This window comes from Chelonoidis abingdonii, chromosome 6, assembly GCF_003597395.2.
Source record: "Chelonoidis abingdonii isolate Lonesome George chromosome 6, CheloAbing_2.0, whole genome shotgun sequence".
NCBI classification, from domain to species: Eukaryota; Metazoa; Chordata; order Testudines; family Testudinidae; genus Chelonoidis; species Chelonoidis abingdonii.
Window position 1 is genome coordinate 133,053,216 of NC_133774.1, and position 25,582 is coordinate 133,078,797.

At 40.1% G+C, this 25,582-nt stretch overlaps 1 protein-coding gene and 1 long non-coding RNA gene across 9 annotated transcripts in view; one reads left to right on the plus strand and one right to left on the minus strand.

Moving 5' to 3' along the window:
* The window catches only part of LOC116824772 (uncharacterized), a 98,628-nt gene extending 81,164 nt beyond the window's left edge, over positions 1 to 17,464 (plus strand). The window contains exon 2 of the long non-coding RNA XR_004373705.1: positions 17,205 to 17,464. This is a non-coding gene — a long non-coding RNA (uncharacterized LOC116824772). The remainder of the gene's footprint in view (positions 1 to 17,204) is intronic.
* NRG1 (neuregulin 1) overlaps positions 1 to 25,582 on the minus strand; it is a 743,293-nt gene that overhangs the window by 30,806 nt on the left and 686,905 nt on the right. For 6 of the 8 annotated variants that reach the window (XM_075067428.1, XM_075067426.1, XM_075067425.1 and 3 more), the window contains 3 exons: positions 20,239 to 20,368; positions 11,606 to 11,664; positions 5,152 to 5,175 (listed from right to left, as the gene is read on the minus strand). In XM_075067428.1, the coding sequence (XP_074923529.1) occupies positions 5,152 to 5,175; positions 11,606 to 11,664; positions 20,239 to 20,368 (213 nt within the window). Of the gene's footprint in view, positions 1 to 5,151; positions 5,176 to 11,570; positions 11,665 to 20,238; positions 20,369 to 25,582 lie in introns of those variants that run through there. The other 2 variants (XM_032780313.2, XM_075067429.1) reach the window with 2 other exon arrangements.

The window sequence follows — 25,582 nt, forward strand, 5'->3', positions numbered from 1 at the left end:
GTTGGGCTTTTAAAAAAATTTGGCCCTGGATTTAGTCAGAATTCCCCACGGCAATCGAGAAAAGTGGTCTAACAGTGATGTGATGCCAGCAGGAACTTGGCCTTAAACCTGGCAGAGCATCATCTTGACACCAATGGGGAAACAGCCATAAGAGAGATTTACAAACAAAAAGAAACGCAGTTCCCCACCATGGGGGGACTGAGCCCTGGCGGAATGGATATGGGATTTGAAATCTCCTGGCCTGTTTCCTAGGAGGCAGTTCTAATTGGTGTGCCCTTGATCTGTCAGTCTGCTTCTGACCTCACAGGAGTAACCTAGGGGCATGGAAGGTCACTGCCAGGCACAGAGATACACTTACTGTTGACCTGACACTGATCTGCCCTCTGATCCCTTCATACTAGTTTGTGGCAATGCTGGTCTCCCTTAATGTCTCTTTAAACCCCAGGAGCTAAATGCTTCACTGTCTTATGTCCCTTGCAAACCCACCAATGTCAATGGAGCTGTAGGGAGCGTGAGACAGTGAAGAACTGCCCCCAGCATATTATGACATGGCTAAAGCAAAGGATTAGCAACATGCTCTGGTATGCCGTGGGCTGCCTCTGGTACCCAGTGTGGGAATTTGGAAGAAATTTCCCACCATCAGGGACTGGTTGTCCCTGGAAGGGTTATACCTCTGAGTGGCCTACAGAGGTGGCTTGGCATAGTTTTAAATTAGCTGATGGTACTGAGGCTCTCAGAAAGAAGATCAGATTTGTCAGAAAGGCTTTAGGAACCAACATGTGTGCGTTGGTGTCTATTTCTAGCCTAAATGTTATAGTGATTGGCAGTAGATCCATGTGGCTTTCTATGTCACATGATCTAAGTAAAGGGGGAAAGTGAGGCATCAGGGGATGGGGAGTGAGACTGGATGTGGGGATTGGCCTTACATCTCCATGAAGGTCCTGATTCTTCACATTGCGAAAGGGCCAATTCAGGAGTTTTGGTTGGGAGACTGAACTTCCTGGTAATAAAGATATATCATACTCATAACATATGGTGGGCCTGTTAGGCTACCATTTAGAAATGGAAAAGGGACTTTAGAGAATTTAATTGACATCTAGGTAGCAATCCTAGATTTGTATTACCTAAAAATAAATAATTTCCTGAGAACCTGTTAAGTAATTTAAGAAATGTTGTGGTTGGTTGTTGAGGCATAACCTTGTATCTGTGTACGTACTGCCCACTGCAGAATTGCAGTGGCTATGCAAAGGTGTTCACAAAAGCTACTCAGATATTGTGTGTCCTTTAAGGCCTGGCACTCTTTAGAAACTAATTGTGTAAGGTCACCATGGAGTGCAAGTTTCAGTGTGAATGGAAGTTTTCCCAAAATAAAAAATAGTATCTTAGTTTCTATGATACAATGCACCTTATCATGAAATGAACACTTCCTGCAAGCCAACCTCATTGTAAATCAAAACACCGGTAAAGAGATCATGAACACTGTCAGACAAAATTAATAGCACTGAGTATTAACAGAGGGGAAGAAGTCGTCAGTGTGGTAAAACTAGAATGCTGCAAAATTTATTAAAGAACTCAAAATCCAAGAACAGGAAGTCAAAAGGGGAAAAAAGCCCAAAACAAACATGACAGACAGGAAAAGACAGAAGATGAAATACAGGGAAAGACAAGGTTATAAGTTGAGGAGTCAACTGCAGGCCTGGCACAGCATGCTTGATACTAGAAAAAACAGTGAAGAAATGCTTGAAAAAAAGATTTAAGCAGAGTCCGAAGGGATTTCTCATACAGCATAACTCCTAGCCTAGGCTAGATAGAGGCTTCCGTGAAAGTACTTATTGGTTAGCCAAGCAAATGGTGTATTGTGAGGGCACAGTTAACCAGCATACAAGAGAACGGTGTTAAATACAATATACATATTAAATCTAAATTCAAAATGACTTGAACTGGAAGTCTGGTTTCATATTATCAGGCATTAGCATATATTTTATTCTAAATAACTCTGGAAAAGTCCCGCTCTGGGTTATATCAGTGTAAAACCTATTCACTCCAGAGGCATCACTGAGGTTACACCAGATTGACATTGATTTAATGGAAACTAGATTCTGCACGGTGATGACTTTGCTAACAGTGTTAGAGATGTTTAGGCTTGTTATAGGTACGTTGGTGTGTCCTGTGGTGGTTATGTGGTGTCTGTCACATGCAACATGTAAATGGACACGGTGGTTTGTGTGTGTTTATGAAGAGAATTTTGCATTGACAGTCCACCGCCTCCTCATGGGTGTGGAGCACAATGCATTGTGAATACTACAGGACAAGCTCTATGAGCCTGATTCTGAGTGGTGTAAAGGGGCCTTTGGGTAAATGAGGGGGTGTAGACGGGCTGACTCACCCCCACAAAGCCTCCTGCTGGTGACTTCTGGGAATTAGCTCGGCTCCGCTCCCCAGCTCCTCTGCCTTTCCCCAATCCTGCTCCACTCAGGTACCTTATGTCCAGCTCCCTGCAGCCAGGCCCTTCTCTCTCTGCATTCAGAGAGACTCTTCTGGGCTTCTGGCTCACAGCCTCTTTTAGGGGCCAGCTGGGCCTGATTGGAGCCTACTTTTCCCAATCAGCCCAGGCTTCTTGCCCCAGCGTAAAGGCTGCTTTCTCCAGCCACAGCCCCTTCCCAGGGCTTTTTTTAACCCCTTCAGGGCAGGAGTCGGGGTCCACCCTGCTACAGGGGGATTCACTGATTTCATGAATCCCTTGCTAATGGGACCCCTAGGGAACTGCAAGCACAATTTACACCCCAAAACACCAACCTGCTTGGGGTGCTGCTCTATCCTTAGAATGCCACCTACCCTATCCTGAGCAGTGAGTCCCCCTGGGGCACAAAGGCCTTCAGGGGCTCTGAGAAGTTCAACTGGCAGCTCCCAGAGCCAACGCATGGTTTGCATATTGGACAGAGTGTGTGTGTTTGTATAGAAATGTTAGTGCTGCACATGTCCTCCTGGATATTACAGGCCATGCTAAGCTCTCCCATGTGAGCTTTATGAGACCAAACACTTAACGCTCCAGGCTTTGCATTCGGCAGCCATCGTGATCTGTGTAACCTGCTTCTCTTGACATAATTTAAATGGAGTATGGCATGAAAGGCAGGTAAATGAAATACTGCAGAAGGGAAGAGAGAGACAGTGCCTGGCTCTTCACAGAAATGGAGGGCACAAAGACTTCCTACCCACTAGTGGTGGCCTGTCACAACTGTAGTCTCTGCAGCCAGCAGCACTCCAAGGGGGTGGGTGGGAAGGATCAGGTCACAGGCCTGTTTCCCCAATGCCAGCCTGCAGAATGGCACAGGTAGAGCTGGGAAAACAGGCTGCATGAACCAGCTGTGAATGTTCTGAACCGCAATCCATGGTTATTCAAGCCAATGCTCAGCATCACACTCCGAGAGAGGGCCTGGGACAACAGAGCTCTTTCTTGGTCAATAACACATGTGAAGATTTACCAAACACAGGCCAGATCCTCAGCTGGTTAAACTGGTGCAGCTCCACTGACCTGAATGGACCTGAAGTGACAGTGAGACACTTTCATATTCAATAGTTTGATTGGTGTAACATTTACAGATTCATTTAATAATATTTTGTACAACAACAACGACAGTGTTGAAGTGTTTTTTTAAAATGATGTGGAAGAAGTTCAAAACAGCCTTGGGAAAAGTCCTTAGAGAAATATATGTGCAATGTGAATTTACAGATGGTTTTTCCTACTGGCTGTTAAAAAATCCTTTATAGGTTTGTTAGTTCTTCCTCAAGGATGCTAGGATAATGCAAATCACCATTACCCTTAAATCATAATAGTGAAATACGTGTATGCCATGAATTACAAATTGCCCTAAACTAATCATAATTACTAATGTATATGGATTTAACTTTGTTCTCTAACAGCCATTTGTGAAAATCAGAAAAGAAAGAATCATATCTCAAGTGGGAGTCTGAAGTGCTTTAAAAAGCTCTTTCCTGATAGAGGTTTGTATATGAGCTAAAGTCTGCAAGTGAGTCTGCGTGGGATTTCAGCAAATAATTCATCATACATTATTTTAGTAACAAAGTTTCTTCTACTATAGCACAGTACTAGTGCCAGACTTGTAAAGGTATTTAAGTGCCAATGAGAGTTAGGCACCTAAATACCCTTTAAAAATCCGGCCCTTGCAGAATATTTTGCTTTGATTTTTTTTCTTCAAATGTATAATGGTGAGCACTCCACACTATTTCCATGGCTATGAATTAATTATATTTAATCCAGGTAATTTTAATAGTAATCAAAATTAATTCTCTTTTGCAAATAATGAAAAGAGACAATTTGTATAGTTCATATTTTGTAAAGAATTTTAGGAAATTCCAAATTATAATGAATTAAATCAAATTTAGCTTCATTTTAATAATTCAGCCAGTTCAAGAAATGTTTCACCTAACATTAGTCATATGAGCAAGGACTACTCATTAAAGGGTTGGTAAGATCAGGCTCTAATCCTTATATTTACTGCACCATGGTGAAAATGGTACCTACTGTCAGTGCTTTTGCCCTTGATAGTTTGGATTTATTATTTGATAGATTGAGCCCATTTCGTAAACTTGAGTATCTGAAGGGAGGCTTGTAAACTCTTACTCAAGTATCTAAATATCTATTGCAGGCAATCAAGCGCTGAATACGGCACCTAACTATGGATTTTGTCACTCAATTTTACTTTGAAAACCGAGTTCAATATTGCTTATTTTGTTGCAGAATTTAAGTGGCTATATTATCTTCTTGTCTTTTTTTAAAGACAGTCCATTAGCCACTTTGCTTAATTAATTCAGTGGACGTTTCCAAAACTCAGCCACACCAAAAGGTCATAACTAATGCTAATGAACAAGTGTTCAGAACCATCTGGCACAAAAGTCTAATATGGCGACTTCAAGGCTAATGCATATGAAATCTGGAGATTTAAAGTATCCTATGCTAATTAACATTCTAGTGAGTTAATCACAACTAGGAAGTCAATAAAGGTTATTGTTATAGCTGTATGATCCCTTCTAAAGCATAAAGAAATTGGTTAGAAATTGAAGGAGGGGGAAAAAGGTTTTAATCTCTCAGGCTCTAAAATCTGCAGGCTAAAAGGAATGATTGGTCCATACCCATAAATTCAATCCCAAGATGCTCTGCCAATGCAGAAAGTTGACAAAAAAGAAAGAAAAGGGAAAAAGTTTCAGAAAAGAGCAATACACTGTACTCAAACAAATTACACATGAATATTACGGTTGTTCTGTGTCTGCACATTGAAACAGGACGAGTGGCGTGTGGTTAATGGGGCAGTGCTCAGATAAGCGTCTGTAAGCTTGCGTGTCAATAATGGTTGTATTAAAGGTGTTACACACCAGAATAGGAATACGGCATTTGCACTGGCACAATCCAGTGAACGCAGCAGTTAACCCTTAAAGATCTTACTGAGCGGTAATGGAAGTGTGGCTAGGGGGTGACGCTTGAACTAGTTTATTTTTAATAACTGACAATTATAGTCTATGGAGTCCTTACATCGAGCTGAATTACCCCTGCCGGAGACGGGATTTAGGGGGTGCTTACTCCTGGTTTCTGAAAAGGTAATTCTGATGGTCGACACTACCATTCTCGTTATTTAGGGGCAACTTCATCTTGGCCATTACTGTTTTGTTTGATGGGAACAGATAACTGCAGCAGAATGTCAGCTTCTCGCACAGCTCATGACTGCAATGGCATTCCACACCCATTTACACTAGCTGAGGATCTGACCCATTGTCCTTAGGCCATGCAGCCCCTGCAGAATCCTCCCTTGATAGCCGGCCATGCATCCAAAAGAAAAACCCGGTCTTGCAGGAGGATGTTTGTGTGGGGGGGAGGTGGGGGAGCTGTCACTCTGATAAAATCAATGGTCTAATCTGGCATTCCCCAGCCAGTACCAGTGGGGAATGCAGATTCCCCCATGGCTGCGTATTCTGGGAGACCTATGTCATTTCCATGGGTGTAGGAGATTGTTTACTTCTGGATAGAGCCCACTTTCCTTTGTAGAACTAAAAATTGCTGGATAAAATCCTAGCTCCATTGGCTTCAATGGCAAAATTCCAACGGACTTCAATGGGATCACGATTTCACTACTCTGTGCTTTGGCTAACTGGGTTGCATAACAAAGTTATCCATCCAAATCCAGCAAATATAGATTTCTCTTCCCATTGGGTGACACTTAAATCAGATTAGCTTTCACTTCTGATGTTTTTGTTTATTATGAAATTTAGAACCTGACCCTAATTTTCTGTGGAAGCAGGTATTCAATTAGCTTACCCAGGTTGGGGAGAGTGATGTGCACAATTCTTTCCTTGCCTGTCAGTAACATTTGAAGGGTTAACTCAATTGGAATCCATCCAGATTTCTTTCTTAGGAGCCGGTACTACATGCCTAGGTGAACACTGCTAACAATACACATTAGTTGCATAGAAAGCTTGGTTGAATCTTCAATAAAATTAGTGACATGCTCATGCATAGATATTACTGTATTTGTGTTATTTTATAGGTAAGCCTGCTACTTCGGCTCTAATTTAATTTGAACAGAAGTCATTCATATCATGCAGCTCCTTTTTCAAAAAATTCAGTGGAAATCGGTCCTTAAAACAGGAACATACTCTGGCCATAAGCCCTAAAAAGAAACCATGCTGAGGAAACATGCAGCACTCATTCTGATCCTAGATGGCATAAGACTCTCATTTATCTTTGCTCTTTGGAGCTTAATTCTCTTTTTTTGATTAAAAGAAAGCAGAGTACCCCAACACTTTTCATTTTATACATCGTATCCATTCCCATTTCATGTTGTTGTTTCATATTTACCATATGCAATATGCTTCCTGTTGAACTTCTGCCCATATGTTTTAAAAAGAAACACAAAGATGATTTTAAATAACTAAATTCCATTGTAGATGTGATTTCATGTTGGGCAAACTTTAAAACACATTCTTTAATGGTAAAATTTTCAAAAGCGATTTAGGAGGGTAAAACCCATTTTCAAAAGTGACTTAGGGCCAGATTATTATAGGTATTTAAGTGTGTAGCTCCCATGGATTTTAATGGGAGTTAGGTGCCTAAATGCCTTTAAAAATCTGGGCCATAGACACTTAGTGGCCTCAGTCCCATTGAATCTCAATGGGACCTAAACTCCTAAATTGCTTTTGAAAATGTATGTTCTTAAGGCATTTTTGAAAATGTTACCCCAAGTCTAATTTAAACTTGAGAAGACAGTAAATGTTCATTTCTGAGTGATCCTCCCCATCATATAAATGTCATATCATTTTATACGTTCCAGAGCACTGGTTAGGCAATTTAGATTGGAAAAAAAAATGTGGCCTTTGACTTTAATCTTGGGGTGAGATGAAGGATAAAATTTTCAAATGCAGCTAAATCATTTAGGAACCTGAGAACCATGAAATGTCCGTAGTACTTAGGCGCCTACATAACCTAACCACTTGAAAATTTTACCTGAAAACTTCTAATACATCTGTTACCCAAGGGTCTATTTTGGAAATTTGTATGAGCTTAGAGTAAATCTGCCAACTGTAAATTTCAAAGCTTAAAATATTATTTATGTGTAAAAACTGAAAAGTGAGGAAGGTACAGCAATCAGCAACTCCACTGAGAGCTGGAGCTGTCACTAGAGTATGTCAAGCCTTGCCCATGATCCGCTGTAATTTATTGGCCAGACAAATCTCAAGGTTACATGACAGAAGAGTCTCATAATTGCCATGATAAATTATTCAACCATGGAAAAAAAAAATGATCACCAAGCCTGGTAAGGCTAAAATTGACCAAATTGAATAAGTGATGTGTATTGCAGGTCTTGCCTTCAGGAATACAGGTTTCTTTCCCACATTTAGTCCCTTCTGCCACTCTAATGCATTTTATGTGAGTGTGTGTATATGTACACACACACACAACTCATATATATGTACACACACACACAACTCATATATACCCCCCCACGCAGATGTACCACACAGCTACTGAGAGACTCACAATTAAACTGACAGCCTGGCATGGAGTCCTCAGGCCACCAGGGACAGGATAAAAGGAGAAGATGCTTACCTGCGCTTATGCTCTAGAGCTACCTGTTCCATGCTGACTGAGCACTGTGGATGTAACCTGAATCCCGGGGAAAAATATGTACACTAGTTCTGCACATGTTCCCTTTAGACCTTCTCCTGACCTCCAGAAATGAACCCCCTCCCCACCTGGCATGGCAGAGGAAGAGAGTAGATTGTACTTGGGTTCTCCCGCTAGAGACTCAATTATAGGATGCTGTAGGGACCCCCAGATTTTCACAGGTTCATAGATTCCAAGGCCAGAAGGGACCAATGTGATCACCTACTCTGATCTCCTGGCCACAGAACTTCTCCAAACTAATCCCTAGAGCAGATCGTTTAGAAAAAACAGTCAGTCTCTGCTTGAACCAGATCTGGGAGATAGTACAAATGCACCAGCCATTAACTGTCAATTTTATAACAAATTGTGCATTTTATTCCCCTTCCCTCACGATGGTAGGAAATTTGGCCCACTTGCAATCCTGATGGTAAATATTGCAATACAGGAAACCTGTAAATTGTCATATCACAGTGCAAAGCCCTTTAACCACAATAGAGCATGCTCATGAAGCTGGAAGCTTCTACAACGTTTTCCCCTCTACTTAAAGGAAGGAAAAACTATTTTTATATGGGGGAAGTTGCCTTAACTAAGATACCTATGAAAAATACCTCTCTTTTCAGCACAGTATGAGGAGTACAATATTCTTACAGAGATATATTTGTTGGGTCGAATCCAGGGCTCCTTACCTACACAGCCTCTCATTGGGGTATGTGGTGTACACTTAGGATGGGATTTTCAAAAGCACTCAGCATTGGCGTCACTCTGCTCCCACTGACTATCGAACTCCCACTGACTGCAGCCGCAGCAGAACGAGGCCAATGCTTTTAAATATCCCACCCTTTAAGCTGAATATTAACAACATAAAAATGACATTAAGATTTTAATAGCTCATCCAAAGGTCTTTGTACGGAGCCGCGTTGAACCATCCACTTCAAACCAGACGTGTCTCTTGAAATTAATGAGGAGTTCTGCTTGAAACTGGATGGTACCATCTAGCTCCCATTTTTGTTTCTTTTTCTATTGGTGCTTGCTTTGTTTAACATCTGATTTGCTCTGAGCTTACCTGACTAAACTTCATTAAATCAATTGCTCAGTATGTGGGGTATAGCATAAGCTCATGTCTTTCAGCCCCAGATATAATGTTAGAATGATTCTTTGGATCAGGCAAAGTTATCTTTTTAATTGTATGGCTTGACCTATACTTGGCTGTAAAACAAAAGTCATAGAAATGCTTCTTTATTGATTTTTCTGGTTACATTGAAATGTGCTCTCCCTGGACTCCTTCCAGAAGTGTCATTTTAAGATTTGTAGCATCTTAAGAAATGCCACTTTATGCTTCAGATCTATTGTATATAGAAAATGCTAGAATAAAATAGAACGGCTGGATTTTCAAAGTAGCCCAAGGTAGGTAGACAGGTGCTCTACACCAACTGAATTTCAATAGGGTTGTCAAAAATACCTCAGTGATTTAAAGACAGGTGTTCCATTGACTTCTAAAAAGCTTGTGCTCCTCAGTCCCTCAGAGTATGTCTGCACAGCAAAAAAGCCCCACAACAGTGAGCCTCCGAGTCTGGATGAATTAACTTGGGCTCGTGCTCTGGGGGCTAAAAATTGCAGTGTAGATGTTTGGGCTCAGGGCTCAGAGACCCTCCCCCATTGCCGGATGTCAGAGCTCCAGCCCGAGCGGGAAGTAAACATTGCTATTTTCTGGAGCATAAGACCCACAAGCCCAAGTCAGTTGACCTGGGCTCTGAGATTTACGGCCTCTGGGTTTTTTTGTTGCAGTGCATACATACCATACCTGTAGGTGCCTAATCCTCCCAGGGAGTTTTGAGGATCTCTATGTTAGGTGCTTTTGAAAATCATGGCCTGGGCACCCAAAGACTTGTTTAAAAATCCCAAGCATAGATAGAAAAATTAAAAACAAATGAGAAAAACCTGTAAATATATCTTTTTCTGGGTGGAAAAAATAAATTTATGGTTCATGTCTGAGTCTCCATCTGAATTAATTTGGGAAAAGTGTGATTTAGCCTTTGCGGTACTTTTATTTAAATAAATGTTCTAACACTTGTTAAAAGCACAGAACATTTGGCTTTCAAAATAATAAATTCATATTCATAATTACAAATCTAATACTCAGGTAAGAAAAGCACTGCACAGCCTAGAAAGGTATTTTAGCTTTTTGGTTGATAACTCACACTAATAAACCTTTCAAAACACAGTATAAAATAAATACTAAAATGCTGTGCAGTTGAATCACCTGCCGTTGTCCTGGGGATTTGCCAGGGTAACTCCCATGATAGACAATATGAATTATGTATGTACATTCTTTGTTCACTGATGTAAGAGAAGACCTATGTCTCTATTAGGGCTCCAAAATGTCCAGTGTGTGCTAACAGCTTTTTAGCCTATGTACTAGTGGAAATCTAAACTGAGCAATCATGCAGTCTCTGAAATTTTTCAATGCTAGTGAGTGATTCATCAAAAATAGTTCATATAGAACTGCCTTTACATCATAATGCAGTGGGACGCCAGCAAAAATGAATTATGAATAGTGAATGTGCATTAAAAAGGTAAACCCCAGGCAATTTTCCTCTATTTTACATCTGCCTTGGTTATATCTGAAGGCACAAAATAAATATGCAACATATTTGCACTTTATCACTATTAAATAATAATTACTAGTTAACAAGACCTTCCAAGAGGAAGCTTATGAAACTATGTCACTAAGGCCCCAATCCTACAGTGTCCAAAGGAGTCTACATGGCACATTTTTTCAGCCATTTAATCTGGCTCTGAAATATTTGATCTTTTGCACCTGTCCCCCATAAATAAGAAATGTCAAGCAGCATCATTTATGTCCCCTTCCCCCCTTCTCTTTCTTCATGTAATTTTCTTCCTACTGAAATGTAAAATGTTTGGATAATAAAGATAAAAAAGCCCTCACTCCTGTTTGAGTGTGTTCATTTGATACACCTGGAGCATGTAAATTGCCTTTACCTTTTATTTTCCACTGCAATTTATGTATATCCCTTTTATTTGGAAGGTTACTATCTTTATAAAGATTTTATGAAGCGATTTCTGTTTTAGTGCTGGGATTTATTTCTTTTAGCAAATAAAAAGTGAGACTTTTAAATGCATCTTTGAACTTCTTGTCAGCTACAGCTCCGTAGAACATCATTCAATATTAATTTCAGAACGCTCCTAAGTCTTAAATGCCCAAACATCAATGCCAACAAATCCAACAGAGTACTGCAATTGCTTTTGTTATCATTTTCATGCAACAGGCAGAGGCAATCATTATTAGGCCTAAGGCAATAAATCTAGTTACAGGTAAAAAAAAATAAATCTCAGGAAAGATGCAGCGACAAAAAAGCAGCACTGACTGAGCATGCTCCTATTGAGGCAGAGACAGAAAGGAAGTGGACGTACTGTAGAAGCTGGCCATTACGTAGTTTTGGCAGCGATCACCAGTAAATTCATTTGGGCACCTGAGAGGAAAAACAAAAAAATGGTAGAGAAAACAGAGAAAAGAGAAGAGGTGAATATACACTAAGAAAGAGGCTCCTTCAGTGTGAACTGATTTGACTTGGTGAGTTCACCTTCAGAAACTGAATCTTGGTTCAGTGTGTCAAAATGGCTCAAGATGTTGAGAGCAGCCCACTTGCTTTGCAGAAGCCCCAAACCAATCTAGATCACAGTATATTTCAGGATACGAGAAAGTCACCATTCCAAATTTCCAATTCGCTTTTGTAAAGTAGTTTTCGCAAGGCAGCTAGGAAATGAAATCTGTACAACATTCATCTCAGTCTACATATTCCTTTAGGGTAGCAATTTACAGCATTTCACCAACCAAGAAAGTTGGCAGAGTGAAACAACAACAACAAAATTCTGCAGAGGATAAAAAGGATCCAGTTAAAAAAAAAAAGTCACACGAACTAGTAACATATTTGATGCTGATAATGGCATGGTGTACAGATTAAAGATTAAGAGAATCAGGCTATAATCAGAATCAAAGGATGCCAATTCCAGCTGAACTGTGAAAACACCAAGTAATAGTAATTGTGTTGCTGCAGTTGGGGAGAAAGCAAAGTTCAGATTATTTTAACATACTTTCTTGGTTTTGGATTTTCATGGGCAGAGTGTCAGTACATCTTGCTCCAGTGAATCCAGGTTGGCACCTAAAGGGCAAAAATGTGATAAGCAATAGAACACCAAAACCACTGAACTATCAGACTGGTAATTGCTTTCCTATGGAACATGGAGAGTCTCTAAATGACTTCAGGGGCGTAGGGGGCAGCAACTAATGAAAAAGTATAATGAAAGAAAAAATGTGTCCTCGGAGAATTATCATTGTGTAAAATTTAAAAAAATTATTAGAGAAAATCTGTGGCATTTTTAAAAAAGTCAGCTCTAGTACAAATGGACAACTCATGGTTCATACCTGAGACACTGATTAGGGAGCCTCACCAAATTCTTCCTATTAATGACATGGTGTTGGACAATAATTTTACATCCTTGCCTTCAACAATCATGTATATTGCAGGACCTAAGGAAATTCTATGGACTTTGGTATTTTCTTAATACCTTCAAGTTCATGCTTTTATTTATTATCTTTTTTAAACACAGCTTTGTTCAAGGCAGCAGTTATGATTAAACGTATCTGAGAAATGGAAAAGAGGTAGACGAAAAAATGACAAGCAGGGGCATAGATATAAGTAGCCTCCTCCCATCTCTTCAGGTACATGGCACACACATCATAATCCTTGGAAAAATGCAATATGAATTCCACTTTGGTTGAATGAGGAACTTCTTTCCCCCATGTTGTCCATGACCAGCTTTGTGCAGCTGCAGCCAGCTTTTCCTTCTTCCTCATTCTCCTTGACTTCAATGCAGCTTTCGACACTGTGCGGGACTTCATTCTGTAAGGCCGGCATGGCTACACAGGCTTCTCTGGTTTCCTTAGAACACGTTTCTGGTGGTCCTTCTATGGAGTCCCACAAGGTTAAATTCTTGGCCATCTGCTTTTCTCCTACCTATCCATTCCATTCTCAGTGCTCTATTAATTTATCTACCTTTTACCTTCATGCTAAATCAAGTTATGTTGACACATTTAAATTAAGTTCTATTTATGTCAAGTTACGCTTTCTTCTGTTTGTTTCTAAAGCACTTCATGTGCTTGCTCCGGCCTGCTTCTCAGACCTGGTCTCTCTCTACTGCTGGCCTCCCATTTGTATCTTCTTGCAATCTAAATTCAAGAGCATTCTGATCTGCAGCTGCATTTATCTACAGCAGTCTTCCTGTACCTCTTCAACCCCATCAGGTTTTCAGTTGCACTGAAATCTCATTTCTCACTTGCCAAGCTTTTTAAAGTTCTCTCTCCCTCTGCTCACTATTATCTGTAGCGTTAATTAACAATAAGGATATTAACACACTGCACTTACATATTAGTTGTATTTTTTAAATAGAAATGGATGCATCTTTGTCCAGGTGCGTTGCACAAGATTTATTTCCTTTCAATACAGGTACATTTTGGGTGTCTGAAGTTTTTTCTAAACTGATTGCTGTAGAGATGAATCTGTTTATCAAAGGAACATATTTTAAGCTTTTCAAAGCAAGGATACTGTCTTCTGATGTGTTTGTATAGCCCAAGCACATTAGGACCCCGATCCCAACAGGGATCCTTGAGCACTACCATAGATAAATACAATAAAGAATGAAATAATAAGGACAGAGGAAGGTTATGCCATTGGGCAGGGAAGACGGTTGAATTTGGATTTGTATTAGCAAACTGGAAGAAACAAAACTGCAATAGAAGTTTTATCCTGTTAATTTAATTCTTATTTTACACTAGACTTATATGTTAAGTACCCATCCTCGCAGTAGCAGTAATGATACCTTGCTCTTCCACAGCGCTTTTCATCACTAAATCTCACACAAAGGGCTGCATGATGTTCATGCCTACTCTGGATTCCCATCTCCTGACTCAGGCCAAACTTCAAACGATGTCTATGAGTGTTTTGCTGATTAAAAGTCTCAGTATCAGGCCCACAGTCACTGGCTAATGGGGGCCACTTGCTCCTTGTTCTGTTCCTGTTGTCAGCAATAGGTGCGGCTGCATTGGTGTTGGCAATAATTTATGGGCTAGTGCAGACGGGACTAAATCATTTCCAGTCTGAGCTAGGTCAAGCGTCTTGACACAGCGCTGAAAACAGTTTAGCTGTGTTTATACTGACACTTAAATTGTTGTCAACACTGGTGCAGTTGCCAACCATTGCAAACAAGGGATAAAGACTGACCCAGTGTGGACAGGGGGTCGGATGACCATTTCCACTTCTGATTATTTGTGCATGTGAAAGGCATTTTATTGCAGACAACCAAAATTCAGTGCAGATTACAATTCTGCTTGTCAAGCTGTCTCTGGATTACACATGTCTGAACAGGCAATATTTGAAAGCACCTTCTTATACTGTAATTTCTACAACACTGTCACTAGTCATCACTCTTTTTTTTGGTTACCCAAATAGCATTTTCAGTTCTTTCCTTTTCTATGTATGGGCCAGTGTCTACTCTCAGTTACACCAGTATAAATCAGAATAAGGCCAATGAGAATAAGAGCTGCTCTGGATTTACACCAGTATAACTGAGAAATTACTCTGCGGCTGTATCTTCTCCACTAGCTAATTAGAGGCTATACAAACTATTTATTAAAGAAATTAGATGGCTTAAGTCATCAAGACCACAGTTCTTTCTTTGATCAGATAAAAGAATATCTAAAAGATTTTCTAATCCCTGATGATTTCTGTGTTCAGTGGTTTTTAATTTTGTAAAAATTCATGTTTTGACTAACTGTACATATTAACAGAAAAGATCAAGAACAAGTCCCTTTACTATAAGAAAATATGTAGTACAGGCAGGTAGCACAAGAATATTTTATCATCATTTACATGAATCACTGTAAGAACTGTGCCTTTAACTGCTTAGTTCAGAACTGTTAACACTATCCTGCCTCTTGACTCACTCAGACTTGGCAAACCTTTCTGTTAGCACTATAATAAGCTTCCCTGTCACCCCCTCAATTAACAGTTTTCTGGATCATAACATTAATTAATTCCTGCTCTACCCATTCCATTTCCAAACAAGGATATAGAATATTATCAAAATAAGAAATTCATTCTTTTGCTGTTAAGCAAGGTTAAGTAATGTCTATCTGCTAGAAAGAAGCACTGTTTTCAACCACCGAAGCCGTAGCACAAAATCACTTTTAGGGGACAACAGCAGCAAAGGCAACACAAATTGTATGGTGTGTCATTAAGGAAATATCAAATTAGCATAATCAAAAGTGGGTTATGGAAAGACTGTTCAAAACAGGGCTTGTAAAAACATGAAGAATACTATACACAGTCTTCTCCAAATAAGAGAGCTGCTAACCATTCTCCTTTTCACAACATTGTCAAAATACCACATGGTCTGGCACTATTAGACTTTGGGTAAAATTTGCAAAAGCCTAAAGTGTGGGCTACACCTAAAAATTATATTGCTTTAGCTACATTGCTCAGGGCTGTGAAAAATGTTGCGCCCTGTGCAACATAGTTAGGTTGAACTAACGTCCATTATGGAGAAGGTCAGGTCAGTGGAAGAATTCTTCCATTACCCTAGCTACTGCCTCTCGGAAAGGTGGATTAACTACAGTGATAGAAAATGCTGTTTCATTGATGAAGGAAGCATCCACAGTAAGGCGCTACAGCAGCACAGCTGCGGCCCTGTCGCTGTGATACTGTAGTATAAACATGAGTCCCATTTTCAGAAGTGATGTCGGCACTTAGAAGCCTACGTTTATGTCTGCACTGCAGTCAAAGGTGTGACTGCCGCTCGTAGATATACCAGTCTAGTTTTAATCTAGCTAGCATGCTAAAAATAGTAGCGAAGACCTGGTGGCACAGCTTCAGCATGGGCTGTACAAGGCTGCCTGGGATTGTAGGTGTCTACTCGCATTGCTACCCCACGCCAGGGTCTGTGCCAGCCTGTCTCCACTGCTATATTTAGCCAAGCTACCCAGATGAAAGCTAGTGTGGGTATGCCTACTCCAGCTGCAATCACATCTCTGACTGCAGAGTAGGCATACCCTATGTCTTACTGAAAGGGAATGTGTACATCTATACTGGAATTAAAGACCCATGGCATGGACTTGGCTGGCTCAGGCTCACGGGGCTCGGGCTGTGGGGCTAAAATTGCTGGGTAGATATTTGGACTTGGGCTGGAGCCTGGGCTCTGGGACCCTTTGCCTTTGTGGAGTTCCAAGCCTTTAGCCTGAGCCCCACAAACTCAAACCAGATAGCCCTGGCCAGCCATGGGTGTTCAATTGCTGTGTAGACATAGCCAATGAGGTGTAGGCTTCCAAGGCCCAGATACTCAAAGATATGTAGGCATCTAGCTCCCATGGGAGTGATGCACCTAAATATCTATGAGGACCTGGGCCCAAGTGCCTAAATCACTTTTCAAAATGTCTCCTTTCTCATTTAGGCACTTTAAAAAGTTTTACCCAATGTCTCTTTAAAAACCCCTTCAAACCCCTCTTTTTTAGACTGAGATTATTCTATTTAGTCCAGGATTGTAATTAGATTACACAAAAGAGAAATGTATACAACACTGTGCCACTGTAGATATCCCTCTATGCAAAATTTCAGGTACAGTCCATTGTAGATATATACACATCTCAGAAATAAATCTAGGTAACTAACAAACATCTCTAAAACCATCATTTTGCTCAAAATGTATACTAGTATCAGTGAAAGCAAAATGTGACACAGTGTTAATCATTACACCTTCAGTTTTTTGGAAATCACTTTTGATTGCACAACTTCTGACTTTAGCAATAGGAGACAGATTCACAGGGGCTTACATGACCAGAGACATTGCTTGGAAAATTCCATGGTGGTTGTGCATTGGAGTCACGTTTTTTGATTCATGATAAAAACAATTTAGAACAATGAGACTCATGCTTTAAAAATTTTGTTTTTGTTCTCAACAGATGGAGCATATGGAAAATGTGAACTTGCTACCAGGGCAGAAACATGAAGAGCAAGTACCATCTTTCAAGTTTTCTGATTCCATGGAAAAAGATTTGTTATCACAGTAGACGGAAGCAATGTGTCCTTGACAGATATTTGTTTTAACAAACACTTTAAAATAGACATCCATATCTGTAACCATGCAAGAAAATAATGCTATTTTGTTTCTTCAGATTTGCAGTATGTACCCAATAAAACACAATTCAGATTCTCATGTCACCGTATTGCAGAGACATTTGTCTTGTTTTGTTACAGTATAAACAGCATCAGTGCTAGTAAATATCAAAGAGACATAGCAGAAGCATTGCAAACTAATTGTGAGCCCTTTCCATCGCTTTAGTATAAATAAGAATCAAGCCCTGTGATTTTACATTGTAATGACTTCTCCAGATATTTCTTGTGCTACCCAGAAAAGTGCCCTGCACAAATTTTGGAGAGTTATTTTTGTTTTCATTCTGATTCTAGATTTAATAGTTATTTCTTTTCTACATGGAAAAAAAAACTCATTTAAGAGGGTCTGGGATATTTAACATAAAATAAAATTGCAATAATAAAGAGCAAACACTGTCAGATCTGGCAATTTAAAAAAAATATCCCGAGATACAGTGAAAAAGAAGTGACTCTAAATCAACAGTGCAATAACAGTTAATAGTAAAAATGTTATGCACACAGCAAATGTGTTATGCACACAGCCATTGGGCTGCTATGAAATGTTCTGAATGCGGTACGAGGAGGAAATGAAGATGTGGAAGCACAGGAGCTGGTTTCTGGTAGGTTCCCAGGGGTGTAGTATTAAAATTGGGTCATCTTGCACTGCTCAGATATGATGCTCATGTAATTTAATACAATTGTCCAAAAAACAAAGTTGGTACTTTTACATTTAAAGAAAATGGTTATAAAGAGCCATAGAATAAATAGTCATGATTTCAGCAGCTGGGGAATTTGTGAAAAAACAAATCTTGTTAATTGCAGGTAAGGTCCATATAAAACGGCAAAATTGAAGTGAACAGAAAGTGTTTCACTAGAGTGCAGCCGGTATTTCCTGGAAGCAATTTCTATCTTCTCCTTTCCATGTGAAAGCAAGGTGTCTCTCCACCCTCACTTTACATGATGTTGCAGAAAAGCAATTACTGGGTTTTGCAATTATTGGGTTTTGATTTTTAGCCTTTATAAGACTGAAAATTCATGTGATTACACCAGATTGTGTATCTTATTGACTAGATTCTGCTGCCTCTCTTGAAAATGCCAATATTCTTACAATGAAAAGTTCCCTTAAGGTTCAATTCTGCAGGATCCTGAATGCCATTTGTTGAAGTGATTGAGAGTTTAGAGCACTCATTTACATCCAGCTCTGGTCTGTTATCAGCACCACTACAGCTCCAAAGGCGCCTGTTGTACAATGTGCTATGGCAAGACGCAAAGCTTCAGCCAGAGCAACTGTATTTATACTGTCAAGTATCAGAGGGGTAGCCGTGTTAGTCTGGATCTGTAAAAGCAACAAAGAGGAGCATGAGCTTTCATGGGTGAATACCCACTACTACATGCATCCGACGAAGTGGGTATTCACTCACGAAAGCTCGTGCTCCAAAACATCTGTTAGTCTATAAGGTGCCACAAGACTCTTTGCTGCTTGTATTTATACTGGATTTTCTGCAAAATAATGGGCTGATGTATGTTATGATTTGGATTTGTTTGTGATAGCAAAACTAGGCCTCGATTCAAGGAGGGTGCTCAGGCACGCACTTCAAGGCTAAGCATGTGCTCGAGTGGATTCCTGAATACAGGTCAATTTCAGCACATCCTTAAGAGCTTTCCCGAATCAAGGCACTGCATCTAAAAGACTGACAGCCACTGATGAGTTCAGGTGGCAATCTACATTGCTTATTACAAAATAATGCATTTAACAAAGTAATAACTCCTGTTATTAATTTAACCTCATTAGACACAGTGACTTTGTAGTCACCTAACTTCAAAACAAAACATCTTCTGGCAGCACTAATTTTTCTAAATAATATTTGAATTGACCGGTTAAATATACCCCCAGATAACGAAAAGATACATTGTGAAATAACTGTCAGATATAGCACAAATTGTATAGCACATTTTTATTAACATATTGGAGTAAAATAAATGACTTATTAAAGATCAATTCAAATATCCTCTAAGATCTAACAGCCAAGATTTCAAATAATAGTTATCTCAGGGTATCCAAATGCCTGTTGGGCACATAGCTCTATCTGTATTATGAAACCAGCTGTGGAGTTTTAATAACTATTGTCTGAGCTATCTATAGGCTTGGCTTCATTGCAACAGTGAGTACACTCAAGCTATTCCACTAGTCTAGACTAGCCGCTCAAGTGAGACCAACCACATTGCGAAACAACACTCCAGCTACCCAGAGTGATGGGATTAGCAGCACAGTGATTGGATTAGCAGTTGATGAGTTGTTGTAACTTGAGCTATTGCATCTCCACTGCATTATTAGCTCAAGGGTGTCAAGTGGCTTCTCTGCTCTGGGCCAGAGCTAGCAGTTTAAAGCTAGTTTGGGTATGTTTACATGAGCTGCAATCACACACCGGGACTGTAGTATCAACGAACTCCAAGTGTCAGCACCACTCAGGCGTCACCCCCTTCCCTCATTCTCCTCCCCTCCCCGCCCCAGACAGGCTAGCTAGCTTGAGTATAGAGCACCCCTTAGCTTGAGCTAGAGATTCTGTGTGGGGATGGGAGTCAGCTTAGGGGCAAAACTCAAGGTATACCTTGAGTTAACACTGCAATGAACACAAGCCTTGTTACACAGAGGTCATTCTCAATAGCTATAGAGTTTTCATACCAACTCTGCCACACAAAGGTGAAGATACATCTAATGCTTCTCTTAAATATCTGCTGGGCCATTTGTGGGAGAGAGAACTGATCAGATATTAAAGCAATTACTTTGAGACAAAGTACATGAGAAACATGGTGCTTCACTAAAATTAGCCAACGGCTTCTTACCTGCACAAATATCTGGGGGGGTTTGGAAGGTCTTTGACCATGTAACACTCCCCCCCATTGACACAGAAGGCTTTCTGCTTTACGTCACATTTTGTGAGATGACTTGTGCCAGTAGTCGATGTAGAAGTGGCTGGAAGAGAGAAAACACAATTCAGGATGGTTTGGTTATTTCCTGAACAGTCTTTGCATTTGAATACAATTTAGGCATGTGTGTGGAAGAGATATGGGCGAGGGAAGAATTGGCGATTCTTGTGAGCTATCTGCTTGTGGCCTCCTAGAATTAATCTGATTCATGGAAAACAATAGTTAGCCGAGGCAATATTGTGCTGACCAATTTAAAGAGCACAAAGAGGGTTACAATCCTTAGATACGCTCCATGCACACAAACTGTGAGAGTTTAAAATTCCATACTGCAATCCATCAAACACCTGTAAATTCTATCAGAGCTGAAGGATATTTCATTAAAAGGACTGTGTAACTTACATGTGACATTATTTCAATTGCATTAAGCCTATTCTGATAAGATCTTTGGAGCAAGGACTGTCAGTCACTATATCTTTGTGAGGCCCTCGATTGGCTGACTTCTAGGTGCTACCACAATATAAATGTTAAATAATAAATATTAATAATGCTACATAATGTGATATTATGACATTCCGGGATACAGTCCAAACCAGTGAGGGGCTGGGTCACCTCTGCAATGCATCCTTGGGTGCCTCATAATGTTTTGCTGATGTAGCTCCCAGTGGGCTGCTCACATACAGCCTTCAAGCACGCAGATCACCCCCTCTTCCCCATGCCCTTCTGAGTATAGCTGCAGCCTGCCAGCCACACATCAGTCACATTCTGACTTCCACCGCCTGGCTATCACTTGCAAGGTGACCACAACATGCTTCAAGGCCTGGGATTTCCTCCAAAACCATGTGTTCTGCACTCTCCTACCCTCTCCAAGACAGTCGAGATACATTAGGCCAGTTGCCCCTCTAAGAGGCTCAGTATACAGTCTGCCACCCTAAATGGAGTTACTCACATAGTTCACAACATTGGATTAGTTTTGACTGAAGAATAAAGCAAGTTTATTTACCTACAAGGAGCGATGTTTCCGGTGAGTACAAGTGTAAGGCATTAAAGTCAGAAATGGTTACAATAGAAATAAAGGAAAACTAAAGTGAGTTCAAGGTGAAGTCCTTTACTACAGATTCCCATAACACTGCTGACCAAACTCCCAGGTCAGGCCCAGCTCCCAAAGTCTATGCGCTGTTTAGACTTTGGGATTTCTAAGGTTTATTTATTAATTTGTTTATATTTTGTAATTTTGTTTTAAAGTTAACCGATCCGAAACCATTCAGCTGTGCACATAGCTTGCTCATTCGTATAAACCTGACTTCCTAATGCTGTTTTCCAGGGTCTCCATCCCTTCTTCCTTCCATTTGTTTGCACCCACTTGTTACATCTTGGGTCCTGATCCTGTCTGGGGTCCCGAGGTGCTAATGAAATGTGAACAATTAATAATAATAAATCCTGATAACAATCCTTTCCTTTCCCCTTACCACTTAGTTAGACTCAGTTAAATGAAGGCCATATCAAGCCTAGGTAAATAGGTTATGTTTTAAAAGCCTTGGCTAACACGTTTCAACAAGATGTTTCACCTACTGTAGAGAGTGTGTCATGTCAGCTGGTTGGGGTCAGTCCTACGGGGGTTGGCATGGCTGTAGTAGTCCAAAGACTCTGTCAAGTGTAAGGTTATGTCTACATTGCACAGCCTATGTCAGCATAGCCACCTAGTATAGATGCAGCACATGCCAACGGGAGTTTTTCTGCTATTGTAGGAACACCAGCTCCCCAAATGACATTGGCTATACCAGGGGTAGGCAACCTATGGCACACGTGCCAAAGGCGGCACGCGAGCTGATTTTCAGTGGCACTCACACTGCCCAAGTCCTGGCCACCAGTCCAGGGGGCTCTGCATTTTAATTTAATTTTTAAATGACGCTTCTTAAACATTTTAAAAACCTTCTTTACTTTACATACAACAATACTTTAGTTATGTATTATAGACTTATAGAAAGAGACCTTCTAAAAACATTACAATGTATTACTGGCACGCGAAACCTTAAATTAGAGTGAATAAATGAAGATTCGGCACATCACTTTTGAAAGGTTGCCGACCCCTGGGCTATACTGAAAGAAACATTCACATTCCTGACTGAAATTAGGGATGTAAGTACCGTTTAAAAAGTTAACTGTTTAATTGATTAAAAACATTTTGCTTAAATGGTTAACGGACTAAGTGGCTGGGCCTGCTCCGGCCAGGTGGTGCTACTCTGGCCTTTTGGCCGGGGGCCATGGCTGGGCCCACTCCAGCTGGTGTGGGGCTGCTGAGGTTAATGGTTAAGGCAGTTAACCGGTAAGACTGATGCTTACTGGTTCATAGGTTAACGTTTTACATCCCTAACTGAAATAGCTACACTGGTATAAGTTTTAAGTGTAGACCAAGCTTACATTGAAGTGAATGTAGGTCTCAGCAGGTGATACATATATGCTGATGGGACTGGAAGGTGCATTTACACTACTAGCTTAGACTCCCTTCTGAATTTAGTTCAACCTATGTAGCTTGAATGCGTATTGCCCTCCTTTTAGCTCCTTTAAAACATTTCTTCCTGAAAGTAAGACCATTGTTCTGAAGACATCCTATAGTTCAAAAATCTAATGCATTAATTTAAAATGAAAAGCAATATTGTCTTCCTGAATTCCTGCCAGCGAAGCTTATTACTACCACGAAGACTAATGGAATGTTTGAAATTGAATTATAAGGATAGTTGTAGAGAATGAGCCTGTAGCTATCTATAATTGCTCCGGTTACCCTGCTTGGCACTTTTTCTTTAAGCAGCAGCTAGATCAAAATTGATCATCCTGGAATTTGGATGTAACCGTTAGTGTCTCACTGATGTAAAGTGAACGTTGGATGGCTACAGTGGCTCTGAACAAATTGCGAGAGATGGGAGTACGTTGTCATTCTCAGACAAACCCCAGGAGAGAAGGGATTTACATGGTTTTGCCAAGAGTTTTCTTCTCCCCTCACTCTTAAGTTTGATATGGTGTATCGTATAAATCTTGCACACGTTTTTTTCCTGCCTTTCTGATAGACCAGAACTGGGGTCTCAATCCACCTCCGTCCTCAGTCAGTTAGTTCTGAGACAGCTTGTCTTTCTTGCATAATTTCTGGTGGATAAACCAGTATTAACTCTATCCACTGCATGCCTATTTTGCAAATTAAATTTAAAAACACCAAAATTGTGGTGTTAGGTTTCCCTTAAACCCACATGGCGGAAGAAATGTTGAGTTCTGGAGCAGGTGATCCTCAGAGCAGATTTCACTCAATCCGTAACCAGCCTCATAGCTCTTGCCTTCCGTAACTCATAAAGTTCTCAGAGGGGGCCCTGAGGGCCTGAGTTATTTTACAATGTATTGACAAGGAGCTGCAGCAGAAAGACATAGCACAGCAGTAACTAACATATACCTTTGTTGTGTATTTAATTATCTAGCCAAAATTTGTACCCTAATTTCATTTCTATTTTATAAGCCCATTTTAAATAGGCACGAGTGATATGCAAATCTGTTTACATGATCCACTTTTCCTAATTCATCGTCTTCATTTCCTTAAAGGATAAACCACAAATCATAAAACAATTTATAAATATCAGGCATAAGCAGGCATTTTAAAATACTGGATGTTCCATTTTCTTTTTTCATGACTGCAAGCAACATTTTCTTTAATAAACAACCGGACGTAGCATAAATGACTCGTAACATTCTCACTAACGCAAATATTCGCAAGGCAACGAAAGACAATGAAATCTCTTCCCTTCTCAGGGAACTACTTGAGCACAAACAGAAGACTAGAGCAGTATCCTAGAAACTATCTTTCTCAAAATCATAGAAGTTTTAGACACATTTAATAATTGTTCTCTAAAAAATGCTTTACACTCCACCCCAAAACTTCAGGGAAGCTCAATCTCTTAATTAAGCTTTAGCACAATTTCACATCAGACAGTCATTCCAAAGTCATGGCAATTTTTTGCTTACCTGGGAGATCTCTAACCTTTCTGTGTCTTGAAACATGGAAATGCATGCTAGTTTGGATTCTCTCTCCCCTGCTTTTCCAAAATGGAACTCTACAGTCAATAATAATGTTGCTATAGCTTTAGGACACACGGATTCTTTATAAGTGCCTATGATTCAATCCGCTATCACCAACAGAGTTCTCAGACGGCTCCATGTTCTCATTATTAGTGAACAACTTTGCAATCTATGCACAATAGAAGCGTATGCCTATTTTAATCTAGTTTCTGCAGACATCAGTGTAACATCAGAGGGCACACTCTTAGCCAACCAAGGTGACAGGTAAGATGTCAATGCTCAAGTGAAGAGAAAATAAAGTGCCAGCTTCAGTGCACAGAAAGGAGCATCATTCTTTCTGAAGGCATCTTATAGGTCATGAACAAGATTAGTTGCTGAATTGTAAGTAGACAGCCTTGTCTCCTTTTGTGAAGAAGAGACGGGAGAAAAAGCTTATACATTTCTGTGACTAAACACCACTAGCAACTGCAGCCTAGCTAAAACTCACTCCAGCGAGAGAGACAAGGACAGAGATGAAAAAAGAGACAACACAGAGATGACATAACGATGACACCACATATCCCTAAATGGAATCAGCCTTACTGTCTCCACATTCTGCCAACTGGAACTCAATCACCCTATTCTATGCACAAACCCAACTCCCTACTGACCTGAAAATAAGCAACTGAAAGATCTGCAGGGTGGATTAATTTCCCATATGGCCTTGGACAAATCATTTCATCCTTGTATGTCTCAGATTAACCATCTGAAGGTTCATCCTGCTAAGTAATGAGCATCCTCAACTCTCATTGACTTCTTTGCTTGGCACCTCCCAAGAGTGATCCCCATAAAATAGAGTTAATAATATTTAATTATCTGCCCACCACCAAGACATGCTGTTAAGATTCCTTCATGTTTATATAAACTCTCTGAAGAGGTATTTGCAGATAGCTGCTTATGGGTAAAGTTCCCAATACAAACACTAAACAAACAGAAGCTGAGTAGATTTTCCACTGAAGTCAACAGGCGCTCTTCCATTGACTTCAATGGGAATAGAGTTAGGTCGATACCAACGGCTTTTGAAAATTCCAAATTCTGTCATTTTGGAACACAAAGGAGAATTTTATTTTCACCAAAAATATGGATGGATATGTTCCAGCTTCTTTACATTTAATGCTTTTAAAAAGGAAACTCTAGCCATGCTCAAAACTACCCACTGAAATTT